Below are 26,894 nucleotides of genomic sequence, written 5' to 3'. Positions count from 1 at the left end.
GTGTTACTTCAGGATCACAGGGCAGTATTTGGGACAGAAAGTGAATTTTCAGAAGCTAGAACTTACAAGAGCCAAGTTTTGATCTGCTCCCCAAGTCACTACTGTGAAGTCAGACAAATCTCTGAGATAATGAATCTTTCTCTCATTCACAAATTCAGAGACTCCAGGGCATGTTTCATTGGCACCACTGCCTTGGGGGCCTATGACCAACCTACACGTCATGGTGGGAACATGTAAGAACACCACTCACTCCCACTGTGGCCCAGGAATGAGACTAAGGAAGAAGAGATGTGGGCCCCATCCTCCTCACAGGCATGCCTCCAATAACTGCAAGGTCTCAGAACTAAGCCCCACCCTTAAAGTTTACAGCTTTCCCAGTAGACCTAAGCTGAGGACCAAAACTTTAGCATGTGGACATCTAAGATCCAAGCCTCAGCAACCAACCACAATGCCATGATTTTTCTTCCCATTACCCTTTGGTTTCACAAATGACAGAAACTAGTAGGGAACTGAGTCCTTATGCTGTCTGGTTTCCACATATAACAGCTATTTATTTACATCTATTATTATTATTATCTATTTATTTACATCCCATACATATATGATCTTTGTTTACATAGCAGGCATATTCCTAATGTGCACAGACATTAAGTTTTTAGAATTCAGATTGAGGGACTCGGGTGATGGCCCCAGGGGTAAGAGGAGTTTCCACACAAGCATGAGCCCCCATGTAAACAGCCTGGCATGGCCATATCACCTGTCACCCCAGTGCTGAAGAGGCAGAGAGAGGAGCATCTTTGGGGCTTGCTGGCTCCCAGCCTATCAGGGAGGCGTAGGACAGGGGGATATGGACTGGAACTCCAGATTCAATGAGAAATCCTTTCTGTTCTGACCTAATTCACTTGCACACACATATGCACAGATTCATAGAAACACATATGCGTTGAGTGCACAGTCACATAATTGAATTTGTAGAAAATTTCAGGACAAAATAATGCAAGAAGACAAGATCCTCTGTCTTGTCCTTGTCCACATAGAGTGATTCAATGCCCCCATCTAGAACCAACCTCAGTAGAGCAACCAAATACTGCTCTCCCAGCCCTTCCGTGGTGCCCAGTGGTCACAGTGCTGTTCTACATAGGAGACCTTGTCACAAGGCAAAGGAAATGCAGGCCAAGCTTCATTTTTCCATAGCCGGCAGCTTCTGTGAAGTGTGTGGAGGTCCCCCCGCCCCAATTTCCAGTCATGCTCCATAGCCGCTCTTCACGAAGGAAGGTCTGATGTGGCAGACACACCCTTCATCTTTGGAAGCTCCTTCATGTATGCCTCTGGTGACCTTGTCTGCATTTGCAAACACATATCCTAAATGTTCTCTCTCTGAGGGCTTCCCAGTGGTAATCTGCTCTTACATCTGTAACATGCCAGATGTGCAACCCCTGCTACATACAGCTGAGAGCAGGAAAACTTCCTGTTAACATGTAACTCCTGAAGCTATACTTCTTTGGGGAAATTGATCAGAAAAGGGAGACGGGATATTTATGGTGACACAGAACTGGCTGGGGCCTCCAGGCCATTGGGGAAATGGTGTATGCTTGTGTGGCTGAGTCTTGACTCCTGAGCTGTATGTAATGTCTTCACTCAGCAAGCTCATGTCAGTTTTCCCTCTGCATAGCCTTCCTATAAGTCATAAGCTCTGATAACCTTATCTCCTTTTGATAGCATGAGGCAAGAATGAATTACAGCAGAAAAGAAGCAAAAAAACGTCATGGTTTTTTACAAAAGTTGTAATTCTCGGAGAGTATTTAGACTACAAGGCCTACTTTCTGTTGTGTTCTCTACGCAATTTCACTAACACCTGCCACGGGGAGATGCGAGAGTCATTTCTTTATGTCTTTTTTATATACAAAATGACGTGTTTCATTAAGCACTTAAACATGTAAAAGCTATAGCAATAAAAAGTCACCCCCTCACTCCTTTTCCACCCTCGGTTTTATTCTCATAGGTAAGGAGTAGTTAAAGGTGGGGTATGTACTTCTAGGCTTCCTGTACATTTACAAACTCATCCATATATAATGTACATGTTGTGTATAGACTGCTTGTATCCACTCTCTCACTCATACCCTGTGTGGAAAGTCAGTCCTTCCTATTGGTGTATACCCACTCGTCCCCATGGCGACCCATAGGTAGGGTACTGTACACTACTGAACAGGTACTATTGGGTGTTTATGATGCTTTGGTTTCTCATTGTCAACACGAAGACCTTGACTTCATGATTATGTCTATCTACACATGCCAGTATTTCTCTGCTCACCCCATTAACTGGACTTCCTAGGTCTCTGGATTCATGTGTTTTATAACCTTTTAGAGATTCTTCTCTGTCATCTTTCCAAGAGTACTCTTGGTTTACTGATCCACAGTTGATGAGTATACGAATACGCAACCGCACTCATCATCGTAGGGTCTGCGAGTGACTGCAAGATTTGTATTCTAGAGGATTAATAGTTGCCCACTGGTTTTCATAAGACTGGGCATCTCCTCTTAGCTTTATTGACACCCCTACCCCTTTTTTAATTGTTTTGACTTTTGCATTCAAACCTTTGTAAATTTTCTTTTGGATTGCCTGTAGATTGGTAAAATCTGAGATATAAGTCCTTGGTATTTTTTTCCAACCTGTTGTTAGCCTTTCAACGTTTTCACTATCTTTTGAGTAAGTATTTGCACCTGAAATATTTCTGTGCTGTTACTTCTTATTTTGTTGTTGTATTTTTCCTGTGTTCTATGGAAAGCAGCCAAGACTAAAACTATTGTTTCTAATTGTTTTCACACTTAAAACTTTAATCAGTTGGCCACACGCTTCTGTGTATGATTCAGGAGCAGACATGAGCTTTACTATTCTAAGTCAGTAGTCTCTGTGACTTCTAGATGTGCAGCTCGCTCCTAGTATATCCACGGGTGTGTCTGGGTTCCATAGTATGTGCTAAGGAGCTCTGACTGTTCCTGCCTGTGCCAATGGCACTTTGAATTAGTCTTATAGTGTTTTCTAGTTGATGGGATTTTTTTTAAACCTCCAAAATCCTATTGGCCATTTACTCCTCTGAAGAAATAAAGACTGAACGTGTGTTTAATTAAATAATTTGTTGATCATTTCATCATTTAAGTAAAAGCACATTGAGTAAGTTTTGAGGTGGTAACAGCTCACGTTGAGGATAAACTTAAAAAGGTTTTTAAAAATGTATTGATTAACACTCTTTAAACTGTTATTTCAGATAAGGAAACCTTAAATGTTCATACCACCAAAATAAACATGCCTTTCTCAAGTAGCTTTAAGACTTGGCAGCAAAGCAACTGTATATTGCTATTTTCTTATTAATGTATATGACATCTTTAGAGTTGTATCCCAGCAACAAAGTCATTTTGGCTTTTGAGATATAAAAAAATCATGCTGTGATCTTCACATTGGTGTCAGTATTTCTTTTAAAAGGAAAGGGTTTTGATAAAAACTACTGTTTCTAGTCAAAATAATTTAAAAATATAGTCATTTATTTCCCTTAGAAAAGTAAGCATGCATGTAAAAGACTTAAGCAGTCTCTTGGAGGCAGAAACTCTCTGTCAATCATTACCAATCCCTTTGCAGCCTAGACACATGGCAGTAATTCTTTCTCCTAGTTAGTACCAGACTTTATCTCTCACATCAAATGAGCCTTCCTATCAGACCCTAACCCTCCCAGGGCTGTGTAGGTTGAAGGCAGGTCATATCAAGACACCTGTGCTCCCAGTACAGCACCTGCTTAGCCCAAGACTCAGTCACACAGCGATCCAGCCATCTCTCAGGTGGCCCTTTGTAACCTCCTGTGTCTCAGGATCTTTTGCAAAGACACCCAGGAGGCTAATGACACCAATTACAGTTATCTCTGGGGAGAAGAGCTGGGAGCTGGGGCAGGCATAGGAGAGAGATTTTTTTTTTTTTTGGCCACTGACCCTTTCAAGCCTTTTGCATTTTTGAATTAGGAGTGTTTTGCCTAGTCAATAACAGGTATTTAAAGAAACACTGAGGAGAGACCCTTGGTCTTGGGAAAACTATATGCCCCAGTACAGGGGAACGCCAGGGCCAGGAAGCGGGAGTGGGTGGGTTGGGGAGTTGGGGGTGGGTGTGTATAGGGACTTTCAGGATAGCATTTGAAATGTAAATGAAGAAAATAGCTAATAAAAATTGTTTTTGAAAAATAAAACAAAACACTGAAGAAATCCAACTCCTCAGACTGTGTTTCTTTTTGTTTTGGTTTGGTTTTTGGTTTGTTGTTGTTGTTGTTGTTTTCGAGACAGGGTATAGCCCTGGCTATCCTGGAACTCACTTTTTAGACCATGTTGGCCTCGAACTCAGAAATCCACCTGCCTCTGCCTCCCAAGTGCTGAGATTAAAGGCGTATGCCACCACGCCCGGCTTAGACTGTGTTTCAATCAGGATTCTAGCCTGGTGAGTTATTTTGCATTCCATGCTGGCATCAATATCACGAATACTTATAGCACAGCAGGAAGACATGGTTTTGACCCCCACCCCCACCCCCATCACAGAGTTTCTTCTGCTGTGTGTGTTTTGATGAATTATGTTGATCTGTGATACCCCTGGTTACTCCCAGTATTTTCCAGAGAGCCTTTGGGAATGGAAACACATGCTAGGGCCTTGCACCAAGGGTGGGGACAAGAATTTACCCTCAGGCCTGAGACAGGACTAAGCTGTCACCTGCATTGCTTAGTGTTCTCACTGCTTCTCTGGCTCTCCTCAGCCCTCTGCTTAAAACCAAAACCTTGAACCTACGTAAACAATGGCCTGCGTGTTGATTATGTGGAATCATTACATTCTCCAAAGATACCACCATGATGAACAGGATCCACTTCCCTTTCTGAGACAAATGGAATGTCTATACTAGGAAATAATTATGTAAAAAGTTATATCTTACTCAGAAATACATTTTAAAGGATAACAGTAGAAACGTTTGGGTAACTGGAATATTCTGGATAGTGTTTGTTTTCTAATGGTTTTACCATGTTAACATATATCAGAATGTCACTTTTTACACACAGAAAGATAGCTTCACACAAAATAACATTGTAGAGTCCAGAGTATCTTCCGATGTGAATAATCTTATTTGTTTATGAAATGGTTGCTTATTGAGGAAGGGGCATCATCATGTACTCGTGGATCACTGAATTGCAGCTTTTAAAGTCAAAGCGGGTCTCAAGTGATTGTACTGTGACCGGCAGACAAAGGGGAGACTGCCTGAATGCATATGGTCAGTCCACTGCTAGATTTAAAAAATCAGGTGCAGAGAAAAATGCTGGAAGTGAAATCAAAAGCTCTTAATAGTTTATTATAGTTGTGGGGTATGTTTTTCTTTTCTCAACTTCTAAAACACTTTTCATGTAAGATTACTGCATATGACCATCCGTGTTCTGTTTGTTTAAACCGTGACTTCGTTCTGCGTGTTTGAGGTTATTGACATTTCTTGGGTTTACATAGAAAAGAAACGGCTCGTCTAGCCGCTCTGCTCCTTCGCAATGTGTGTTTCTTTGGTTTACCAGATCTTAGGGATTGGCTATAGCCACATTGCTATACCAGATCTTAGGGACTGGCTGCAGCCACATTGCTTAGCCAGCCACATGCTTCCCTGAGCCAGTCCAAAGACCTGGTGCCATCTCACAGTGCAACCCAGTGGAATTTACTTTCTACCCAGATTCTTGGTCAAATGGTGGATAGAATATACGATGGAAGGAAAAATATCTTAAAGAGTTTCCTCGCTAGTTTGGAGAAACTAAAATGAGGGTTCTTTCCAGAAAATACTGGACTTTAGATGACCCTGTCCCCACCCCCCACCCCCACCCCCAGCACTGATGCAGTTTTTCAAGTACCTGCATCTCAAGCAGTTTTACAGATGGAAAGATACGATGTCATGTGTTGCTTGTCCACACACCTGTTCTATGAATCCAGAACCAAAGGATGTCAGAAGATAGGGAAAGATTTGGTGAAACAAATGCCATGTAAAAGTGGGAATGGGCTCAACAGTGGCTAACAAGTGAGTTTCTGTGCATTCCCAGAGAAGCTGAAGCCGTGGGAGAGAGGCTGGTGGTTCACTAAATGAGGACCAGAAAGGAACAGGGCATTTGACTTGTGCCCCGAGCAACCCTGAGGCCCTGTTCCCTGTATGCAGCCAGTACAAATGTGATGCATCTAGGGATGTGGATCAGAGGCCCCAGCTGCTGCTCTGCTGGGAACAGCGTAAGAATGCCCACCCACATCTGCTCTCCTTATTGTCGGAAAGTAGACGCATTCAAGACAGATAGACATGGAGGTCAGGGCTCCTTTACAGTCAACGCCGGGCAAGGGGTGAGTCTGCCCATCATTGTCCTGGCTCTGGTTTGTCCTCAGAGGTGGTCTAATAAATTAGGAGAAAAGTGTGTGGAATCTTTCTGGCAGTCAAGTTTCTGGAAGGAATGAGAGTTCGGCCTTGCCCTTACCCAGTATGCGATTCCTAGGGCAATTATAATTTTTTGTGGTTTATTGTTTCAGTAGTCTGATAGTACGGATGTCTCTCTTTAAAATATCTCCTCTCCTGCCAGGATAGTCACAAGAAGATAACAGAGACCTCCCCCTTTGAACGAAAGCTCAGCTGAGGACATGTTTTGGTCTATAATATAGGTAAAATTATAGACTCCAGAGCCAACCCTTCACTTCCCACTTCTCTGCCTTGGACAAATGACTTAGCTTCCCAGTGTCTCAGTCTCTGCAGCTGCACAAAGTGAATCTGGGAATTCTTTCTCCATAGTAGCTTTCTGACCTCCACATGAACATGCCACACACACACACACACACACACACACACACACACACACTGAAGAAAATAAGTAGTACAATACTCTTAAATTTTTTTAAGGTACATAAAAAGAACTTTGGTATTTTTTCAGGTTGTCAGTGGCCTTTCCTCAATGGCATTCTGGAAGGTTCTATCTGCTGAGTTCTCATAAAGTAGTATATTTACTTAAAATAAATTTAGGAGTCTTAAGAATGAACTGCCCGGTTATATAAAATTATTTGTAGAGTTATCAGATCATTTCCAAAGTGCATTTATAATGATATGCTTCCAACAAGTACTAATTAAGCACAGAGAGGGGGGTCAACCCTGGGAACTTAGTGCTGATGAGGTCCTCATCCCCAGATGTCATGATCTGATGAAGGAGACAAATTACCGACAGTAAAGGAGTAGACAGTCATCTCCAGGGCTGTGGAGAAAATATAGCAAGATGCTGGGAGAGATAAGAGGACCACAGACTGCAAAGCCAGGGAAAGGGGTGGGACGGGACGTAAGGAAGTGACACTTGTATGATTTAAGCAACAGAAGAGAGCTCCAAGGGAAGAGAAACGATCCCACCCCGCACTTAGGTGAGCAGATGTGGAAGGAAGCACACATGTCTAGTATGTGGGGTGCAATCAAGGAAGGCATTGTACATGGCCAGGGCATGGGTGGCCCAGGTGACAGGCCCAGCTAAGCCCTCTGTTGCTCAAATGTAGATCATTTGGGCGGGCTGTCACACTCCAACTCAGGTTATGGCCAGCAGGGGAGTTTAAAATTCAGCTCCAAGTGCACACATTTCTGCTTTTCCTTTATCTTGCTCACTGGTTTGGGAAAGCTCCCTGTAGCTTATCTTGACTTTCAGATAAGCAAAGGCACAAGAATGGTAGAAAGATCAACTTATGGCCAATCTTGTCATATCTCTTCTCATATTTTTTCTTTTCTCTTTGAGGTGCCAGAGATCAAATCCAGGGCCTTATTTGTGCTAGTCAAACAATCTACCACTGGGCTCCCTCCCAGAGTTTATTTCGGTTAGTGTTCAGTTTACCATTCTAAGAGACATCATTTGCCAGGTAGTCCATTCTGTGAGCTTGGAAGGTGGAATGAAAACAGGTCTCTGCTCGGGTTTTCTGTAGCCCGGTGGGAGGGGCCTTTGCACAAAGACCCTACCTCATAAGGACGACTAGCCAATGTAAACCAAAGGTCAGGCAACAGAGAAGAAAACCACCAGTGCTTCCCAGAGAGGTAAAGAAAAGAGATTTCATGATTTCAAAGAATAAGATTGGGCAAATGGAGATGGGAGGAAAGATAAAGGTGAGAGAAATAAAACAGATAGAGGCATTTAGGGACCAGCGGCAAGGAATAGTTATGGAGATGCACGAATTGGGCCACATTCTGAACAGATTCAGCCACAACTCCAGGAAGTTCTGTCTTGTAGAAAATGAGGAACAATCAGTTCTTTTGTCAATGAGGTGGCATAGTGGGATCGATACTTCGGATTGCTCTTGACGGTATTGAAGATGATTTGGTAGACAGGGAGCCATCCCATTTATGGGGTAAATGAACAGTTACTTATTGAGAACACCAACGATGGTAAGCAGAGCTGCATAAATGTGGAGTCAAAGTAGACTGAAGAGCTGAGTCGGCTCAAGCTTTGTGAAGAATGTCTTTCCACCTTGGTCTTGCTGATACACATATAGATGTGAAATGAAGGGACGATGTTGAAATCATTAAGGACAGCATGTCATGGAGCGTAGGCTCCCCAACTTCAGAAATGTTCAGGAGCCCATATGCAGGGAGGAAGAGAAAGGCTTGCTTATGTGATGGCAACACAAGCTGGTGAGGGAGAGTGACTGGACACTTTGGGCTCAGAATCTGATGACAAATGAAAAATCAGATTGAAGGAGCAAAAGGACTTCTGGATCTGGGACTTCTGCATTCAACCTATTTTAGGAAAGCAGTAAATATGACAGGATAAAGGCAGGTTGTGGTGGGGGACCTCTATATAGTTGTAGGCGTGTGAACCATCATGGTAAAACCCAAGTGGAGAGGCTGGAGAGATGATTCAGTGTTTAAGAGCACTGATTTCTCTTCCAGAGGACCCAGGTTCAATTTTCAGAGCTCACCTGGCAGTTCAGACCTGCCTGTAACTCTAGTTTTAGGGGATCCAATGCCTTCTTTTGGCCCTTTGTTTTCACTAAGCATGCACTTGGTACACAGACATGCACACCAACAAAACACTCACACATAAAAAAATCAATAAAAATATAGGTTAAAAAAAGAGGAAAATTTCAAGTGGTGAAAGTCATTTGAAGTCACTGGGAGGATCTAGTGGGATGTTGATAATAATGCCCTTGTTAGGGTTGGGGTGGGGTGTTTGTTCTGTTCTGTTTTGTAAGGCAGCATTGGCTCAGGTTGGCTCATCATGTAGCCAAAGATGACTTGGAACTCCCCATCCCCTACCTCTCCTGTCCATGTCCTAGGATTCCTGCTATGCACCACTATGCCCATCATTAAGCCGATAAGATAAGGATGAGTGTGTTTTGCCTTCCATATCTACACCAAATCCATGTAAGACACATACCGCTGTGCTTAATGTGGGTTAGACTGTGACCCCGGAGCCTAACCATGGTTCATCTTGATTATTCTCTGAGCCTGAGTACTACCAAGATCTTTTTCGTAAGGTTCGTGTCTGCATTCCAATATAGCATACACAACATGGTTGCTACGGCAGCAATTTAGTGATAAGTGGGTTGGTGACATTCAGAACTGCCTTCTGTACCTTTCTCACTTCAACAAATGCAGAATCCACTTCCATTGCTGGAGACCCACGGTTTCTGTTTCTTACTCCAGGTTTCATCGTCCATAATGAAGCGTGGAACTGCTCGGAAATAAAGACTGACTGCCCCCGGCAGAAGCCCTGCTTCCTGAGACCCTGCCATTGCACTGAGATTTGAATGTGTATGTTTCCGTTTCGTTGTGGGGGAGGAGCTGTACAACCGGCTTTGGTTGAGAATGCTTCACCTCGACAGCCCAGATGAGGCCAAGAAGCTGAGAGCCAGATGCGGCAAGCCTGGCTGCCCACCACCGTGTGCACTGACATAAGGGGCACTCTGGTCCTCTCAGCTGTCCTGCAGCAGGAATGTTAATCAAAGAAGACGAGCAGAAGACAATCGCCAGTTCAACTGCCAGAAAGCCAAACATGGGTTCATAAACAATAGACATTGGAATTGCTGGGGGTCACCCCAAACAGGGTGAGAGCTAAAACTAAGAAAGAAAGAGAACTGTTTCATTATGTTAATGAAGAGAAGAAGAATAAAGAGAGGTATATTTTTGAAGTAGGCATTTGGTAGCTGAGAACTTCCTAAGGGATTTGGGAACCTACTCAACCAATGTAGATTCCTTAAAGACTTCATTCTAGAACATTCTTGTTTCACCAATAATGGTTCTGTGTAGTACCATTTTTTTCCTTTATGTTGTGCCAGTGAACCCAGTTGCCAGAAACAAATATGAGTGTTCATTAAATGCAAGGAGCTTCTGCCAGCTCTTCCCAAGCATGCTTGCTCGCACTGTGTTGCATGCCTCTCAGTAGTACAGCTAACCACACATTTTCTTATATTGCTTTCCTTATGTATAGCGCTCTACAAGGGAAACAGGAATACGGTCAGATGTAATGTGACCCTGGAAAACTGTTGCAAGCCTTAGAAATAAACCTTCTGCTCTTTCCCTGTCTTCATTATCTCCAAAGTCAGGAAACCGTTCTTTAGTTAAGGAAGATGATATGGACAGTCACGACACCCTTTAAACACTCAGTCCAGAGCTCCAACTTAAGCAACATACAAGTGTCTGCTGCTTTCTCAAAGTTCTGAGAGGGAATTTAAAAAACATACCAGTTAGTTTAAAATGCTGCATTAAGAAGATTTTTTTTTTAAAGTTAGATCGCTGCTATTTAAAAAATAAAATAAAACAGCAAAGACCAAGCACATGAATTTCACAGAAATACCCTACGGATTAAAGGAAGCCAGAAGACTCCTGGTTTATGTAAGGAAACCTTACCGTCGATGATGAATGTGTGGGTCATAGCCATACACCCGGTATTTACTCTCCATGCCAGAGAAACTGTAAGATAGTTGGAGCCAGTTTCCCCCAGGAGCCTGTAATCAGTCTTGTTTACATTAAAAAGCTTTCTTCCCTCAAACTGTTCTTCTCTGCAGTGTTAGGGCCCAGCACAGAACCCCAGAAGGGCTCACTTGTAATACTACCTTGAATTTCACTGTCCCTTAACGATTGTTTTGGGCCCCTTTGGATTAAAAACAAACTGAAAAGAAGGAGGAGGAGAAGGAGGCAGAATCTATATCACACTTTTTTTTAAAAAAGAAGGCAGAATGTATTCCATGTCTAGCTCGTTCTTTGATCTGGAACTATGACAATTCTAAAGCCCTTTAGCTTTAAAATGTGGACGCCTGTAATTTTCTATTTCAACTGAATAGTCAGCGTTCAGTCAGTTGAGTAAGTGTCGGTCCGCCATTCTGTGGTATTTGGAGGGACCACTTGAAATTCGATGATTTCATTTAAATGTGAAAGTGGTTAGCTGCAGTGGACTGTTGTGAAAGGCCAGAAGGACCATGCCAAGAGGTAGCCAGCATTATTGTACCCGTAGCTGTGCTTAGCTGTTTGCATTAATAAAACGGGGCTGCTGTCCATACTAGTTCGTCCCTCTAATGGCATAAGACAGACTTTGCTTTTGAAATAGCATCTGTGAGTGCACTGGTATTTGTCTGGGGGATTGTTTGATTTGTTGTTTTGCAGTGCTGAGATTGAACCAGGACCCTGTGCATGCTCTGCTCTGAGTACTCTAACCCCTGAGCTACACCCCTAGCCTTTGTTGAGACCCCTAGAGTCTCAACTCAACCATAAATAGTAACCTTGTTCTCATGACTTGCAACAGTGTTTTCCTTCATGAGATCCTACTCTCCTCTTAGTGGCGTGGGGAAAATGCCAAGGCAGACGATGCTTCTCTGGCTATGCTTCTAATCTCAGAGCATTTTAAACCTTCTAGTCAAGTGTTATCAGTATGTTGTGAATGTAAGACAGGAGCACAGGTTGTCATTCACAGTGTGTGTCATAGAAAGTTGCTATTTGGTTGGTCAAAAGAATCTTTTTCCCCACTAGTGGTGCGAGTGATACAGTTTTTTACTTTCCACAGTGATATTCACCCACTACAAAACAAAATGCAAAATGCCTAGGCTCCAAGTTCACCCCCCAATGCACAAATGAAAACCTGTCTCCTGACACCATCTGTCAGATTTGTGATACATATAACTTTTATTCATACTAACTGATACACTTGGAGAAATTAAGAACGCTAAAAATTAACTACTAGTAGTCTCATATTTAACTATCAGGGACCACTGATTACTTCAATATGATGGTCTATTAACTGTTTTAAAAGCCATGGAAAGAATTAAAATATCATGAGCCAAGCTGTAGTTCTCAGAATAAGGCTCTATTTTGCTGGTTAATTTGTAAAGGCAGAAAAGTTTAAAGGCTACATAGCCTCAGCAGCATCCCATTCCCAGGTCTCCATCCAGGCATCCCCACAGAAGGCAAAGGCAAGGCTCTCTCTCCCTGTAATTACCCCTCTGCCCATTGCCAGCATTGCTGCAGTCCAACCAACAAGCTGCTATTCTTTAAGAAAATGAATATGTGCAGAGATCGTGTGTGTGTGTGTGTGTGTGTGTGTGTGTGTATGTTGCAGTTGTAACACAATTCCAGTTTTTCACTAAAGCAACTGAGTGAGCTTTCCTGACTCCTGAGTTATGATAAAGAAATGAAAATTTGCCCATATCACTAAAGGTCCCAGCAAGAAAAAAACTAGATGATAGAAAAGCCAAAGTGGCCAATTCCACCTTGGTTTTTAATGGAGGAGGGAGACCCTGTTGATATTAAGGCAATGAGAAGACTCTAAGTCCCCTTCACGCAGCAGCCTCATGGTCATTACAACTGATGTGACAAACACAGCCCTAATCCATGTTCGCTTGGGGCAGCTTGACTGGTCGTTTCCTCTACGTGTGAAATGTCCTGTGGTTTTATGTTAGCTGAAATTTATCTTTATGTTTACTCCTTGAATCGTTTAACCCAAAGTCTGTGATATTCAGAGAACCATCTTGGGTATTTGAGCAGCTATTAATTAAAGGAAAGGCAAACATATCAATCTCTCTGCCTTACCCAGAAAGGAAGCTGCCTTCCTGGTTTCTTCTTCAAATAAAGACAGTTCTCTGTCTCTAGTGTCAGAAGAATGTTCTGAAACTTAATTGCAAATATATTTAAGGAAAGAGAAGAATCTAATATACTTTTCAAAAATCACCAGATATTGAAAACGAGTTGTGAGCCCTTAGTAACAGCCAGGCTTTTTGAGGGAGAAAAAAAAATGTGTGTTCACATCTCATGTCCAGATACACTCCACAGCAACACACGCCAGACAAGGCCCTGGAACGTTGTGCTGTAGGCACAATAGAAAGAGGCCAGCCTATTGCATAGCAGAATGTCTGCATGTGAACAGTAAGAGATAGTTCCCCTTTCTTCATCTCTTGCTCTCAAAGTCCATCCTGTGTTACTTGAGCATGATCCTAGCAGCATATTTTCAAGATATCAACATTCTTTAGAGTATGTGAAACAGGCTTAATCTAATGCAGGATATATAGATTTATGTCTTTTCCCTCAGCATGGAGAATTTGTTTATGCATTCCTAAACCCCCACTTCACTTGCTTATCATTACAAGTACAAGAAGCTGTATTCAGAGATCATTATTCCTTCACGTCCGTCCAGTGCCCAGATTGTCCCTTCGCCCCTTAAAATGATTAATCTTTTGTTAGTATTTGCTGTCTCCTTAGAGCTGATATGTTTTTATTTAACAAAGCAGAATGAACCTTTAGGAGATATGTGCTGGAGAGGCCAATGGGCACAAAATAAGCACTTGTCAAATGAATGAGAACAGCTTCCTGACAGAAAGCACATTCCTAGGGAGTTCCAAAGAGGGCCTCGCGGCCCCACTACCAAGGAGCACGCAGACCAAAGGGTGATGGAGATGCAGGAAGATGCAGAAGCTTAAATCACTGTTAGCACTTCTAGAAAGTAACTGTAATACAGACCTGCGCTTCTTTTTTTTTTTTTTTTTTTTTTTTTTTTTGGTATGACTGTATTTTGTTTTGTTTTGTTTGTTTGTTCTTTGTGGCCAGCTTTACCCCATAATTTAAAAAGAAAAATCTCTCTCTTTTTTTTCAACATATAAAAATGGAAGGTTTTGGCAAAGAACTGGAGAGTCCTGTGGCTGCTATTCCGACCTAATGCCAGATTTTAGCCGTGTTGGGTTGTAATGCAGGAGAATGCCATTTAGCTGGTTGCTTCTCATACACAGTTGTATGGGAACAAAGAACGGTTGATAGATGTTTCCCAGTGGGGGTGCTGTTGGCATTTGGATCAGGATAAATCCTTGTTATGCTGAAATGTACCACATGTTGCAAGATGTTCAGAATCCTGGGCTCCTGGTGACTTAACACCAGACATTGTGAGAACCCCCAAGAAAGCTTCCCACTTGCCTGCATAGAAGGGTGAACCCCTTCACCTGAATGTCACTGTCTACTGCAACAAGGGACCATGGTGGAATGTGCCTGTCTCTAAATACCATGTCTACTGCCTTGCATGTCTCTACCCACTTCTCTTTCAAAGCCTTCTGCTTAGATGCAGCTTAAACTGGCCTGTTCCCTAGAAAAGAGGTTCCTAGGTGGCCTTGTCCAATACAGTGGGCAGTGGGCAGCGTGACATGGCCTGATACCTCTGGAGGGTACATGAAGCCAATCTTGTTCGTTACTTCAGTGTTACTTCAGATCTAGACTCCTGGTTGCTGGCACACAGTGGCTCTGAGTCAAACATTTGTCTAGGAACTCAGCATTGGAGTCTACCTGGTAATATTAGAGACCGGGTTACAAAAGAGTTTCCCTTCCTCCTGTTGACAGCGCAGTTAATCCACACAAAAAAGCACTTGGACTCCCTCATGTAAACATATCCATATGGTTCTGCCTTTCTAATAAGCTGTGCAAATGTGACATTGTGGCAGAAATGTGGGTAAACTGGATTGCATTCATATTGTTCACACCACAGATAGGCAAAACAAAATGAGTTTTCCCCCAGGTGCAAGCTCGATCAAGCTGTGCTAACCATACAGAAAGATACTCTTTATGCCACTGAAATTGAATAGTCAATAGGTCTTGAAAAATATTTAGATGAATTGCAGCTAGCTGCAAGGATGGAATTAATTCCTCCCATTCTAATATTTTAAAATTCAAATTCTAAAGACCTTTTTTTTTAAGCATAGCAACTTGGAATCAATAAAGGTGGTTATAGTGTAAACCTATAGATGGTGCTTAAAAAAAATCTTATCTTTCTTAATAGCAGTATTTTTAAAAAGAGAGAGAGAGAGGATACATTGAAAGAAGTAAATGTGGCAGAATGCTGCCCCACCCTCAGGTCAATTTTGTGGTTTATTAAAATGCCAATAATATTTGTGCACTTGCCAGCATCAGGGGCTTTTCCCTTAATGGATGCTCTTGATGTGATTTTTGAGTGTATCATTACATTGCTTAGAAAGCATCCACCATGAAAATTTGCCACCGTAGTGATGACTAGCATTAGGAAAGAATTATGAAGAACTGAGGGTTAAACCACTTTCATCCCTTAAACTATAGGCACTAACTCTTTAGTATTTCTTCTGTGGCTTAGACATGTGCCCACCCATCTTCCTCTCTCCTCTCTCCTCTCTCCTCTCTCCTCTCTCCTCTCTCCTCTCTCCTCTCTCCTCTCTCCTCTCTCCTCTCTCCTCTCTCCTCTCTCCTCTCCTCTCTTCCCTAAGTAACAATGTATTTTCCATAATGGACTGTCTGTGTTCTTTTGTTCTTTTGAACTTTGGTTAAAGTGATAAAGATTCCTGTAAACTGGGATCACTGGGATCCAGTGTGTGATCTAATCTTTACACAGGTGTGCTATCTGTGGGTATTAATAACTGGAACTATACCCGGATATCACGACAGTTTCTCCCTCATTTTGTTCCTAACTCATTACTATATTATAGTATGTGGGTGTGACCCCTGCAAGTATCCACACTGAAGCATATGTATTCCACGATTGTAACCTGAAAGACCATGTATTATCTTTTTTATTCCATATTGGTGTTTGTGTTATTTAAAAATGGAAAATTATACTCAATCTCGTAGTATAATATAGTAGGATACTCTGCTGTGCACAATTCCAAGTGCCTTAGAACAATGTTTAGCTTTCCTAAGAATATGTATATGCATATATGTGTGTATAAAATTGGGAAACGTTACCTCAATAAAATCATTGGGAAATCCTAGTCTTAGTCCATTACTGTTTGTCTTATTTTTCAGATAGTGTTCTGTCTTTTTATTTTGTATTTACTTGTTCATTTTATGTGTTTCTGAGACAGGGTTTCCCATACTGGCCTCTAGCTCAGTATATAGTCAGGGATGACCTTGAACTCCTAGTCCCTCTGACTTCACCTCCCAAGTGCTAGATTACAGACAGGCTCCACCCCCTCATCATTCATAGTCTTTTTAAGTTAGAAGTCCATGGAAGTCTCATGTAAAACAAGATTCAGATACATTTTATAACTCCCTGGTATTTCAATCCCACCTAACTTTTAACATATGTTGTATGTGAGGCCTAGTAATTTGTATGTTAAAAACCTACCTACAGAATCTTTGCATTTTGATTTTTTGAGATTGTGTGTGTGTGTGTGTGTGTGTGTGAGAGAGAGAGAGAGAGAGAGAGAGAGAGAGAGAGAGAGAGAGAGAGAGAGAGGTCCCTAGAAGAACAGAACTGATAAAAAAAATGAATCTATGTTAAAGGGGGATGTATTAGACTGGCTTACGGGCTGTGATCTGGGTAGCCCAACAATGGTTGTCTGCCGATGGAAAAGCCAAGAATCTGGTAGTATTTTAGTTCACTAGTGGTTAGTAAAGTTAGCATTTTCTCTAGGCTCCACCCCAAAGTTACCTGGCAACAGCCAGGTGTGCCTGACTCACTATAAAAGGGGCTGCTTGGCCCCTCCTCTCTCTTTCTTTCTTGCTTTCACTCTGTCCTCTCCTCTGATCACCCTCTCTCCCCATCCCCCCCCCCCAATGGCTTGCCTGTACTCTTCTACTCTCTCTATGTCTTTCTCTGTCTCTATCCCCTCAACTCCCCTCTCCATGTCCTGAATAAACTCTATTCTACACTATACCTTCTGTGGGGGGGGGGGGGGGCAAGAGGGGAGAGGGATGCCTCAGCATGGGACCTCGGAGGCACTCCCTTCCCCCACACCTGACTCCACATCCACAAAACATATCCCTTCTCGCTTCATTTTTATAAAACACAACTCTTGGTTTTGTGACTCAGATTTAGAAACTCCGCAGGTTCACATCTCCCCTGCTACCACATGGGGAGCCCTAGCCCAAACTTCAAAGAACTGGTTGGTAAATGCTAACAAGTGTCTCTGCTGGTCTTTGGTCTAGGTTGGAACCCTGATGAAGAATATTCTAATCCCAGCAAAGGAACGCCTCATCAGTAGGCTAGATGAAGGTACCAACGAGAGTTAGGGCAAGCAGGCAAAAAGCAAAAGTTTCTTCTCCTGCGCCTTTTTACGTCGGCTGACACTAAAAGTATAATTCTAGATTTACAGTAGATCTTCCAACCTTGAGTGATTGAATCAAGAAAAAGTTCTCACAAGTGTGCCAAGATCAAGTTGATAGCCAAGATCAGCCATCTCAAGTCCACCCCTTGTCAACTTAACACACTATCATATCTGTTTATGTCACTCTTAATTTCCAAGTATAAAAATAACCAGGTTCTAATTATGCCTAGCATAATATAACTATCCCATGGACAAGTATGAGTGCATTATATATTTTGGAATAGGTGGCAATGTCCCTTGCACGGTGCATTCTTTCAATGTCTCACCACTTAAATATGATAACCACTGATATTATCGCACTGGTGTTACATTACGTAATGAAGATGGGGAGAGAAAACACAACAAATGTCTGCTCAATATGTGTCTATCCATATATGCACAAACACAACAAATGTCTGCTCAATATGTGTCTATCTATATCTGCACAAATACAACAATCTGCTCAATATGTGTCTATCTATATATGCACAAACACATTCTTAACAAGACATGACAGAAACACTAATGTCAATTATAATCCTTGTTTCTGCAACTGGTCATATGACCTTAGCTGGTATTCTCAACTTCTGCTGCTTATTCTGCATTTCTTATACCCTTGGCAAGTACCTCGGCAGGTCCTGGAGGAGTGACTCATATCTTCTCCTGAAGGTCTTGACCCATTATCATCCTGCCTGGAGCTGGTTGGTTTCGTTTGTTTGTTTGTTAATTTTTAATGACAAAAACAAAAATATATCTAAAAGCAAAGCTTCTGGAAAAACTATTTGTTCTTCCTTGTCTTGTGTAGCTCCTCAAACTTGATCTTGGCCTCCCACCTGGCCCTGTGTGTTTCAAAGCCAAGTCTCTGAACACATCCTTTTTGACAATAGTCTTGTCCAAGGGGATATCCACAGAGTACCTTGTGGGCATGAGGTGGTTGTAGTTATATACTTTTACAAAGGACTTGATCTTGGATTGCTTGGCGATTTTCTTCTTGCCCATGGCAGCTGTCATTTTGGGGGGAGGGGGGATAGTGGTCAATTCCAGCCACCAGGGTATGGCTGTAAGGGTGGTCTGAGGTGCCATCGTCAATGTTCTTCATGATGATGGCTTTGAGTCCCGAGTAGCATCCAGCCAGAACCAGCACCATTTTCCTGGGTTTCATGAACTTGACCATTTTGACAGCAAGGGGTAGGCACCCAACAGCCTGGATCTGGTTATTATAGTTTCCCATTGATGTTAGTCAAAGGACATAGGAACGTCAAGACATACTCTACAGGATCTCCTACACTTCAGACACAATCTTCCTTACCTCCATTGTAGAGGAGCAATGGAATTCCCTCATAGTAGTCTGGTGCTGGTACCCAAAAGTCCAGAAAAGGGCATAAGATTCTCTGAAGCTGAAGTTATAAGTAGTTGTGTGATATCGGTACTGGGAATTGAACTCAGATCCTCTGGAAGAGCAGTATACACTCTTAGCCACTGAGCCTTCTCCCTACCCCAAAAATTGTTGCTTTGAATAGTAGTAGATCAAGGTATATTATTTTTAATTTTAATTTTTCTATCTTTTTCTATGTCAGTGGATATTTGATAAATAATTGTCTGACATAAAATGTAAGTATAGAAGATAGGCCCTTTAGAATTAATAAAGTAAGAAATAGAGTTCTTCATTGTGTTTAGTTTTTAATGCACTGTAAGCAAGAGAAAAAAAGCTGGGAGCACATTTTAACCAGAAAGGGGTTTAAATTCCTCAAGGGAGGGATTAAAGGAGTAATTTGGCTTCTCTCAGCTCCAGGACAAAGTCATAGATGAGAGGAGACATGAAAAGAAACCTATGCGTCATTATTTTCCTAGACAAGAGATGTAGGGGAGAAACAAAAATCAAAAACATTAAAAAGTAGGGTTGGCCAACTACCCCTGAGTAGGGAGCCTGCCCTGGAAAACAGTTGGTGTGCCCAAGAGGACACACCCATTGTTTCAGTTTGGGTTTGTTTGGTTTTGTTTTGTTTTGTTTTGTTTTAGGGGGTTGCAGGTGGGACCCCTGCTTATGAGGCAAGCACTCTGATGATGACCTACTGTTGCCTTGGTTTGGGTTTGGCTCTTTGCTCATTTGGTTTGGTATGGTTTGGTTTGGTTTGGTTTTGGTTTTGGTTTTTTAAGACCTGGAGCTAGCTCTGTAGAGCAGACTCTACTCAGACTCTACTCAAACTCACAGAGATCCACCTGCTTCTTCCTCCTGAGTGCTGGGATTAAAAGTGTGTGCCAACCACCACTCAGCGATTGCTATTTTTTTAAGAAAGAGAGAATAAAAAAAACATGAAGTTGGGTGGGTAAACTTTGTGAAGGAATTTGTAACGCATCCTCAAGAACTTATTAAGTACTTCAATCCCAGGAATAGTGCTCTTACATTCACCTCAATCATCCTGACTGTCTTAGTTACGGTTTCATTGCGGTGAAGAGACACCATGACCAAGGCATCTCTTACAAAGAGTAAACATTTTACTGGGCTGACTGTCTTACAGTTTTAGAGGTTCAGTCCATTCTCGTGGATGATGAGAAGCATGGCAGAGTCCAAGCAAATATGGTACTGGGAGAACTGAGAGTTCAACATCATGATCTACAGGCCTCCAGAAAGAGTCTCTCTTCCATAGATGGCCAGGAGGAGGGTCTCTTCTGCACTGGGTGGAGCTTGAGCACCAGGATCCCTCAAAGCCTGCCTGCACAATGAGATGCTTTCTCCAACAAGGCCACACCTCCTAATAGTGTCACTTCCCATGGGCCAAGCATATTCAAACCACCACAGTAACCATAATAAACCAGTGAAACACTGTTGGAAGCACAGTGGCTTTTACTAAGGCTATAGTCTGGTTGGTGGGTGAAGGTGGCTCCAACCAAGCTATTTACTATTAGAACAAAGAAAGTAACCTAATTTAAAGGGTGGTTTTGAAGTTGAATTGTTGCCGGTGGCAAAGGGGAACATGGAAACGTCATGTCTATACCAAACCATGTGTCTGTGCGGTATAAAGAATGTCAATGCCACTTGCTGAAGGACAGAACAGCAGAGATCAGGCTGATATAAGAATAGAGTTGGGTACAGAGAGGGCTCAAAGAGGCTGAGGACACAGAGAAGTGAAGCATTTCGTTTTGGCTCTATAATCCAATCTGTTTGTTTGCCTTCTGCTGGGACTTCAAAACTGATAGATGTACAAGAGTCAACTGGACACAGTAGACTGAAGGTTAGAGAAAGTATCTAGTTGGGAATCAGGAAGGTAGCTTGATGGGAGAGTACCTGTGCCAAGCCTATCTAAATTGGCTCCGTCCCCAACGATAGAGGGGCAGGGGAGAATGTCTGACAAAGAGAGAGTTAAGAATATGCAACAGAAGCTATGAATATGAATAGACTTTTCCCATAGGAAAATAATGTAGCTGAAGCCCATGAAGTTATCAGCAGAGTCAAAATTCAGTGAGCTATTTTTATATTGCCTGACTTTGTCTTTAAGACTATGCCATCAAATTATTTACACATCACTGGGCATTTCTGATATTTGCTTGTTTTTAATTTTATAGGGTTTTACTAGTTACTTTAATTTTAAATAAAATATAATAGCTTTTTGTTCAGGATATTAAATTATAAAGCAAAATTACATTTGAAAATTCCTGATATTGCACAAAATATTATATATAAGAATATTATCTCAATGAATCAAACTGGTTATTTTGACTTCTTATTAGAATAAATTGCTCATTCTTTAATATGGCCACAAATGAAGAAATTAGTTTATATTTACTTCCTCTATTCAGTGTACATAGATATATGAGCTTTATCTCCATTACCTAAAAAAGCTTAGTATTAGACGTGTATCGAGTGTTTTTCAGATATTAGAAGATTTGTATACACATAATGAAATGCCTCAGGGATAGGCCAAACCTAAACACAATATTCATTTGTTTCCTCCACATGGTGTTTCCTGAAGCTCACTTTTATAACATGCTTAGCACACTTGTTCTTTGACAGTGTCTTGTCACAAAACTTTGGTTATGGAATTTTCTACTTGTGTCTTCATGTAACTTAAGAATTCTTGGGTGTTGTAACATAGCCTGGACACCCAGAACTTGGAGGCAGGAAGATTGGGAGCTACATAGTGAGTCTGAAGCCAGCCTAGGCTACATAAGACCCTCTTACAAACCACTAATAAATGCAACCTATGAGTGACACTCCTCACAGTGAGATTAGGGAGATGTTCACAGTACTCAATGCAAAGGGAGTAGAGTGCCGTGACCTGAATGTACATAGTAGAGTAGATACTTGCCGCGGGCCCCCAACACTCCAAGCATATGCTCGCTGATAAAGGACAGGGGCACTGCCGATTTCCCTCAGTGGAACAGTTTGTAATCTTCCTCCTCTCTTATTGCCTGAAAGCATAGAGTTAAAGTTCATAAGTTAAATAGATACATGATGCAATTACCTCATCATTTCAAAAAAAATTATCTTGTGCAATAATATCTGTTACTCAGAGAGAATAATAATGACTTATGAGACTTCTGAAAAATAAAGTCAGTGGAACTGAAACCTACAAAAAAAAAAAAAAAACAACCAACAACTTCAAGATTCTCATCAGGACTACAGAGGCATAGTAAAAAAATTCAGATTAGTATGTGCGAGTGCATCTATCAATCAAATGTGTAGATTTAGCATTCTAAGTTATCCTTAGTCTGTGAAGAGAAATTCAAGATATACGAAGAGACTATAGCTAATAGGGATTTTAAAGAATGCAATTAAAATCATTGGTAGTGATTATACTTACAGTCCTAGCTATCTGGAGCTTGAAGGAAGAAAAATCATTTGAATCCTAGACAAAATAGTAAGACCTTGTCTCAAAAATAAACAAACGAATGCAAAAGTAGCCTTTATTCTCCTGATGTGATTGTCAGCTCCAAGGCTTGCTGCCTCTGTCTGCTAACCTAGGCCTAGTCCTGGAGGCTTCTGTCCTCCCTACAATCTCAGCTAGACCTAGAACGTTTTTAGCCTCTGAGACTTACTGACTACTAAGCTCACCCTTTCTAGTTCTTTCTGAGCTCTGGCTGGCTGATTCAAACCAGCTCTTCTGACTACAACTCCTCTCCATACTAACTGATTCAAATGAGCTTCTCTCTCTGCCTTTGACTGAATTGCTCTGCTTGGCCTCAAACTAACTCTGGCAGTCTGTTCTAAGCTTCTGGCTCCTCATTCTCTGGCTCTTTCTGTCTTCGCCTATGTCTAGTTTGTTCTCTCTTTAACCAGTCTCTGTAAAACCCTCCCAGTAAAACTGCCGCCTTTTTCTCGTTCCTCTCTGTGCTGCTCTCTTAAGTAGCTTCCCCTTTCTCTCTCCTCTTATAAGAGTTAGATATATCCTATCCTGTCAAATAGTTCTCTGATTTGTCACTTTGTCTGCCACTCAATTACATATCACATTCAAATATGGGTGGTTCCTTCTACAAACAAACTTTACCTTCATTTTTTGGGATTAAAGGTGTGTGTTAAGGGCTGTGCACACCACAACTAGAAACAGTTTGGTTGTTGTGTTTTGTTTCATTAAAGAACACAATCTCAGGGTTCACAATGTGATCAGATAACCTGCAACGAACAAACAAACAAATAAACAAATAAGCAGACAATAATACATGCTTTCTAGGGCTAGAAGCAAGTAAAATATTTGAAACTGAGTCATGCCAGAAATTAAAAAAAAAACAAAAACAAAAACAAAAAACAATGGAAGGGAGCCAGGATCAGTGTGCAAGTGAACTCAGCCCCACGGTGTGAGCAAAGCTCCTGTCCTGGCACATGCCAATGCTGAAGGTCCTGATGTCAGAGATGGTAGTCCTAGGGTCAGATGTTCTTATGACTGGGCCAACAGTCGTTAATTGCTTACTATAAGCCAAGCATATCACACACAGGTCCTCATCAACAGCAACCCATGAAGCCATAACACATTACCAGTGTGGCCATTCCCACTTGACACTGAGGTGAGAAACTGAGTCTTACTTGCTCCAGGCCACACAGTATAAGTGCAGCAAAGATGCTGAAAACTGGCCAGGATACCAGCTGTGCATTGCTGTCCTCATGTCCTACAGGAAATGGGTGTCTATAGATGAGACTGCTGAGTCTCCATTCAGAATTTGGGGGGGCGGGGCTCCATGAAAGCAGTCTGAGCACCATTCTTGTGTCTAGGTAGGTATGTACCTGGATTCTATCTAGCACGGATCCAAATGCCTTCCCTTCCCCACTGTAGAAACAATGTGCACATGCTTCCAAATGCTCCTTCTTTAAACACGCCTCAGCTTTTAGGACTAAATGCAACATTTACCTGCTACCACATTGATAACGCGTAAAACAGATGTGCTAACTTTACAGATATGCAAATGGCACAATTCATCATTTAAATTATATCACTTAAAATTCTTGTTGACGTAGATTATATATTTCTAACCTGTTCAGCCCTTACATTTATTTTATGTGTGTTTTTTTGTAATATGCTCCGTTCTCTGAATTTAAGAATTAACTCATTGGAAGTTTCAAATAATGATAAAACAAGAAGGTGTTCCTTAGAGTTGTGTCTTTAATGGACATATATCGTCCCCCTAGCTTATTCCCCATTTTATTGTTACTATGTAATCCAGGTTGGCCTGGAACCCACAATTCTGCCTCAGCCACCCACGCAAGTCCTGGAAGTATAGATAGGTATATGCCACTATGTCTAGCTCAAAATTCTTTTATTGTTTCCTACAGTACAGTATAGCAATTTCATAGCACTTACTTTGCACCTGGCTTGTATTCAAAATTATAAATCATCAGAGATTATTTTGAAAGTCTAAATGAGGTACAGAGGGACTCAGGCACCCTCTGGACCTATACTGGAACTAATCTCCTACAGTTACAGAGGCATGAGGGTTGTGTGACAGACTTTTCCTGGAGAGACATGAAAAACTTGCTACTCACCCCAAATAGGGAACTGACTACTGATCAAAGTGCAGATACCGTGAACATCCAACTTGGTGAAGCACTGAGTTTTATTGGAGTAAGCTAAAGGACTAGAAGTGGGGAGGGGGGCTACTTACAGGAACAGAAATGACACAAGGACACCATTACCAAAGCCCACCCCAGCAAGCTGGAAAACTGGAGCACACTGCATGGCTGCAGGCAGCTCACTCGGGTTGAAGAGGACCTTTCCAAGTGACTCCATTGATCCAGGCTGCACAGCTCCTCTGTGATTCCTATACACAGTTCAGCTGGTCTCAACTTCTTCCTAGCTGCGTAGGCTTGTCAGGGAGTGACTCTCAGCAGTCTCTATTGTTTCTGCACTCTTGGGGAGGGAAAGAACTCATGCACATCTGGTGAGTTTCAGGGACTTCCTGGTAGTATTCTGAGTTGAGTTCTTTACTTCCTGTTACATGTGGAGCTCCATTGAGAGATGAAATGTTTTAATCTCAAAGGAAACTACTAGCACAATTCTTAATATAAAGACATATACGACAATGAAGGGTCTGAGGTGGCCACTGAAATTTTGCTGTACTCCCCTCTGGGATCTTTAGAATAAGTGCTAATCATGGTTTTAAGCATAGTGTTCCAGATATCTCTTTATGCTTGCATTGCTACTTCCACGGACAATGTTTCCCTCTTTTGCAGCTCACAACTTTCAAAAATGCCATCTCCCAAGGTGTTCGGCCACCTTCATCTTCTCTAACACACTAAAGCATCTGTGTTAGTCAGCTGGAGTAAAGCCATCTTCACAGCAGCCTGTTGTAGGAATGGTTTATGAGTTTTTTCCTTTTTCTTCAATCAACTCTTCACGAATGGTTTTTTAGTTGTTTTACTTTTCTCTGTTACAAGCAGTACTTCAGTGAACATCTTGATATATCCACCTGGACACATTTTCCCTTCTTATAAATTAACTGCCTCTGTAAGCACTATTAACACTGTCAAGAGTGTAATTTATAACTCTTGGAGTTGCTGCTTCAGAGTCTATTTAGTTTGCCTACCCCAAGCAATAATTCTCTACCTTTGTGTGCATTGGTTTCCTGCTGCCCTGGAATTCTTGCGTGTGGCTAATGGAAAGAAGTTTTCTAAGTAGGAGAAAGACTGAGGGGGCTAGAAATGAAGCTAGCATGGCAAATACATTTTCGATGGTTAGTTTCACATAGGAAAAACAACTTTCCAGAGCCTAGACAAAACCACAAATTATGTTTAGCCATTTTAAATAGATTCAGTTAATTATAGGATACTAATTAGAAAGTAAAAGTGTGGTTTGGGTTTAATATTATCACCCTAAAGCCAATTGATAGGCACTTTAGTAAAAATAGAATAATAAATAATAACATTTTTCTGTTAAGTCAGCACTCAAAACTATCTCTGATCCCCTAAGATTAGCACAGGTGTTGGTATTCATTGATGGGGAAAATTTGTTTTGAAGCACAATGTACTGCGGTAGCTAAGGATTTCACCGAGCCAGGACCTACACATTCTACCATCTGCAGGGACTGACTCTCTGCCCTGAGACAGAAATCACTAAACTGTACAGTCCTCAATTTGAAATCATTTTTATAGTTATCATTTATGTGTCTCTGTGAGTATATGCGAACAGGCACATGTGTGTTGCCTCGTGTGGGTGATGATCACTGGCCACAGCAGGAGTCAGTTCTCTCTTCCTACCATGTGGGCCCCAGGGATGGGACTGGGGTCACAAGCTGGGAGACAGTACAGATAATGGCATACACATTTCAATCCCATTTATGAGGATTTACTGAGGAAACGTATATGAGATGTTTTAAATAAGGAAATCAGTACAAAGCCTTTTCTATGTAGTTAAGCAGTAGGTTACTATAGTCAGGCTATAGGGACAGAGGAAGGTAAGGAGTCCCAGTTTAGTGGAACTGAGCAGGGTAATATAATCAATAGGCAGCATGACAACATTTGGGATGGTCCCTCCTTTTGAATAATAAACAAAGTGTTCTAGAAGGAGAGCTGGAGAGCCTTCCAGATCTCTCTGCTTTTCCTCTGAGCTCTGACAGAAACACAGAGTACCTTGACTCTTCCATGACCTGGCCAGCTGCATATGGTTCTTTTTCCCCTGGAGGCTTAAACCTAACATGGAGCCTTGAACATTTCCAGGCACTGATAAAGCTGTGTAGGTTAGTTCCCAAAGCAAGGAAATATGAAAATCTGTTGCTCAAACATAGAAACTTGCCATGGCTCGGAGCCACGGTTCTTAAATCCTCATATGGACTTTGAACCGATCCCCCCCGGTGTTTACTGCTTCTTTCTTCGGAATCTCAACTGACCTCATCTCCA

The 26,894-nt window shown here is 41.8% G+C and overlaps 1 protein-coding gene across 15 annotated transcripts in view; it reads left to right on the top strand.

Annotated features, from left to right (window-relative positions):
• Positions 1-16,255, top strand: part of Phactr2 (phosphatase and actin regulator 2) — a 266,809-nt gene extending 250,554 nt beyond the window's left edge. For all 15 annotated transcript variants that reach the window (XM_006512673.4, XM_006512676.3, XM_006512675.3 and 12 more), the window contains one exon: positions 9,699-16,255. In XM_006512673.4, coding sequence (XP_006512736.1) covers positions 9,699-9,714 — 16 coding nt within the window. In that variant the 3' untranslated portion in view covers positions 9,715-16,255. The remainder of the gene's footprint in view (positions 1-9,698) is intronic.
• Positions 16,256-26,894: the final 10,639 nt, after the last annotated feature.

The sequence above is a fragment of the Mus musculus genome, chromosome 10, assembly GCF_000001635.26.
Source record: "Mus musculus strain C57BL/6J chromosome 10, GRCm38.p6 C57BL/6J".
Lineage (NCBI taxonomy): Eukaryota > Metazoa > Chordata > Mammalia > Rodentia > Muridae > Mus > Mus musculus.
The sequence above is the reverse complement of the archived record's forward strand: the minus strand, read 5'-3'. Positions and strand labels throughout refer to the sequence as shown.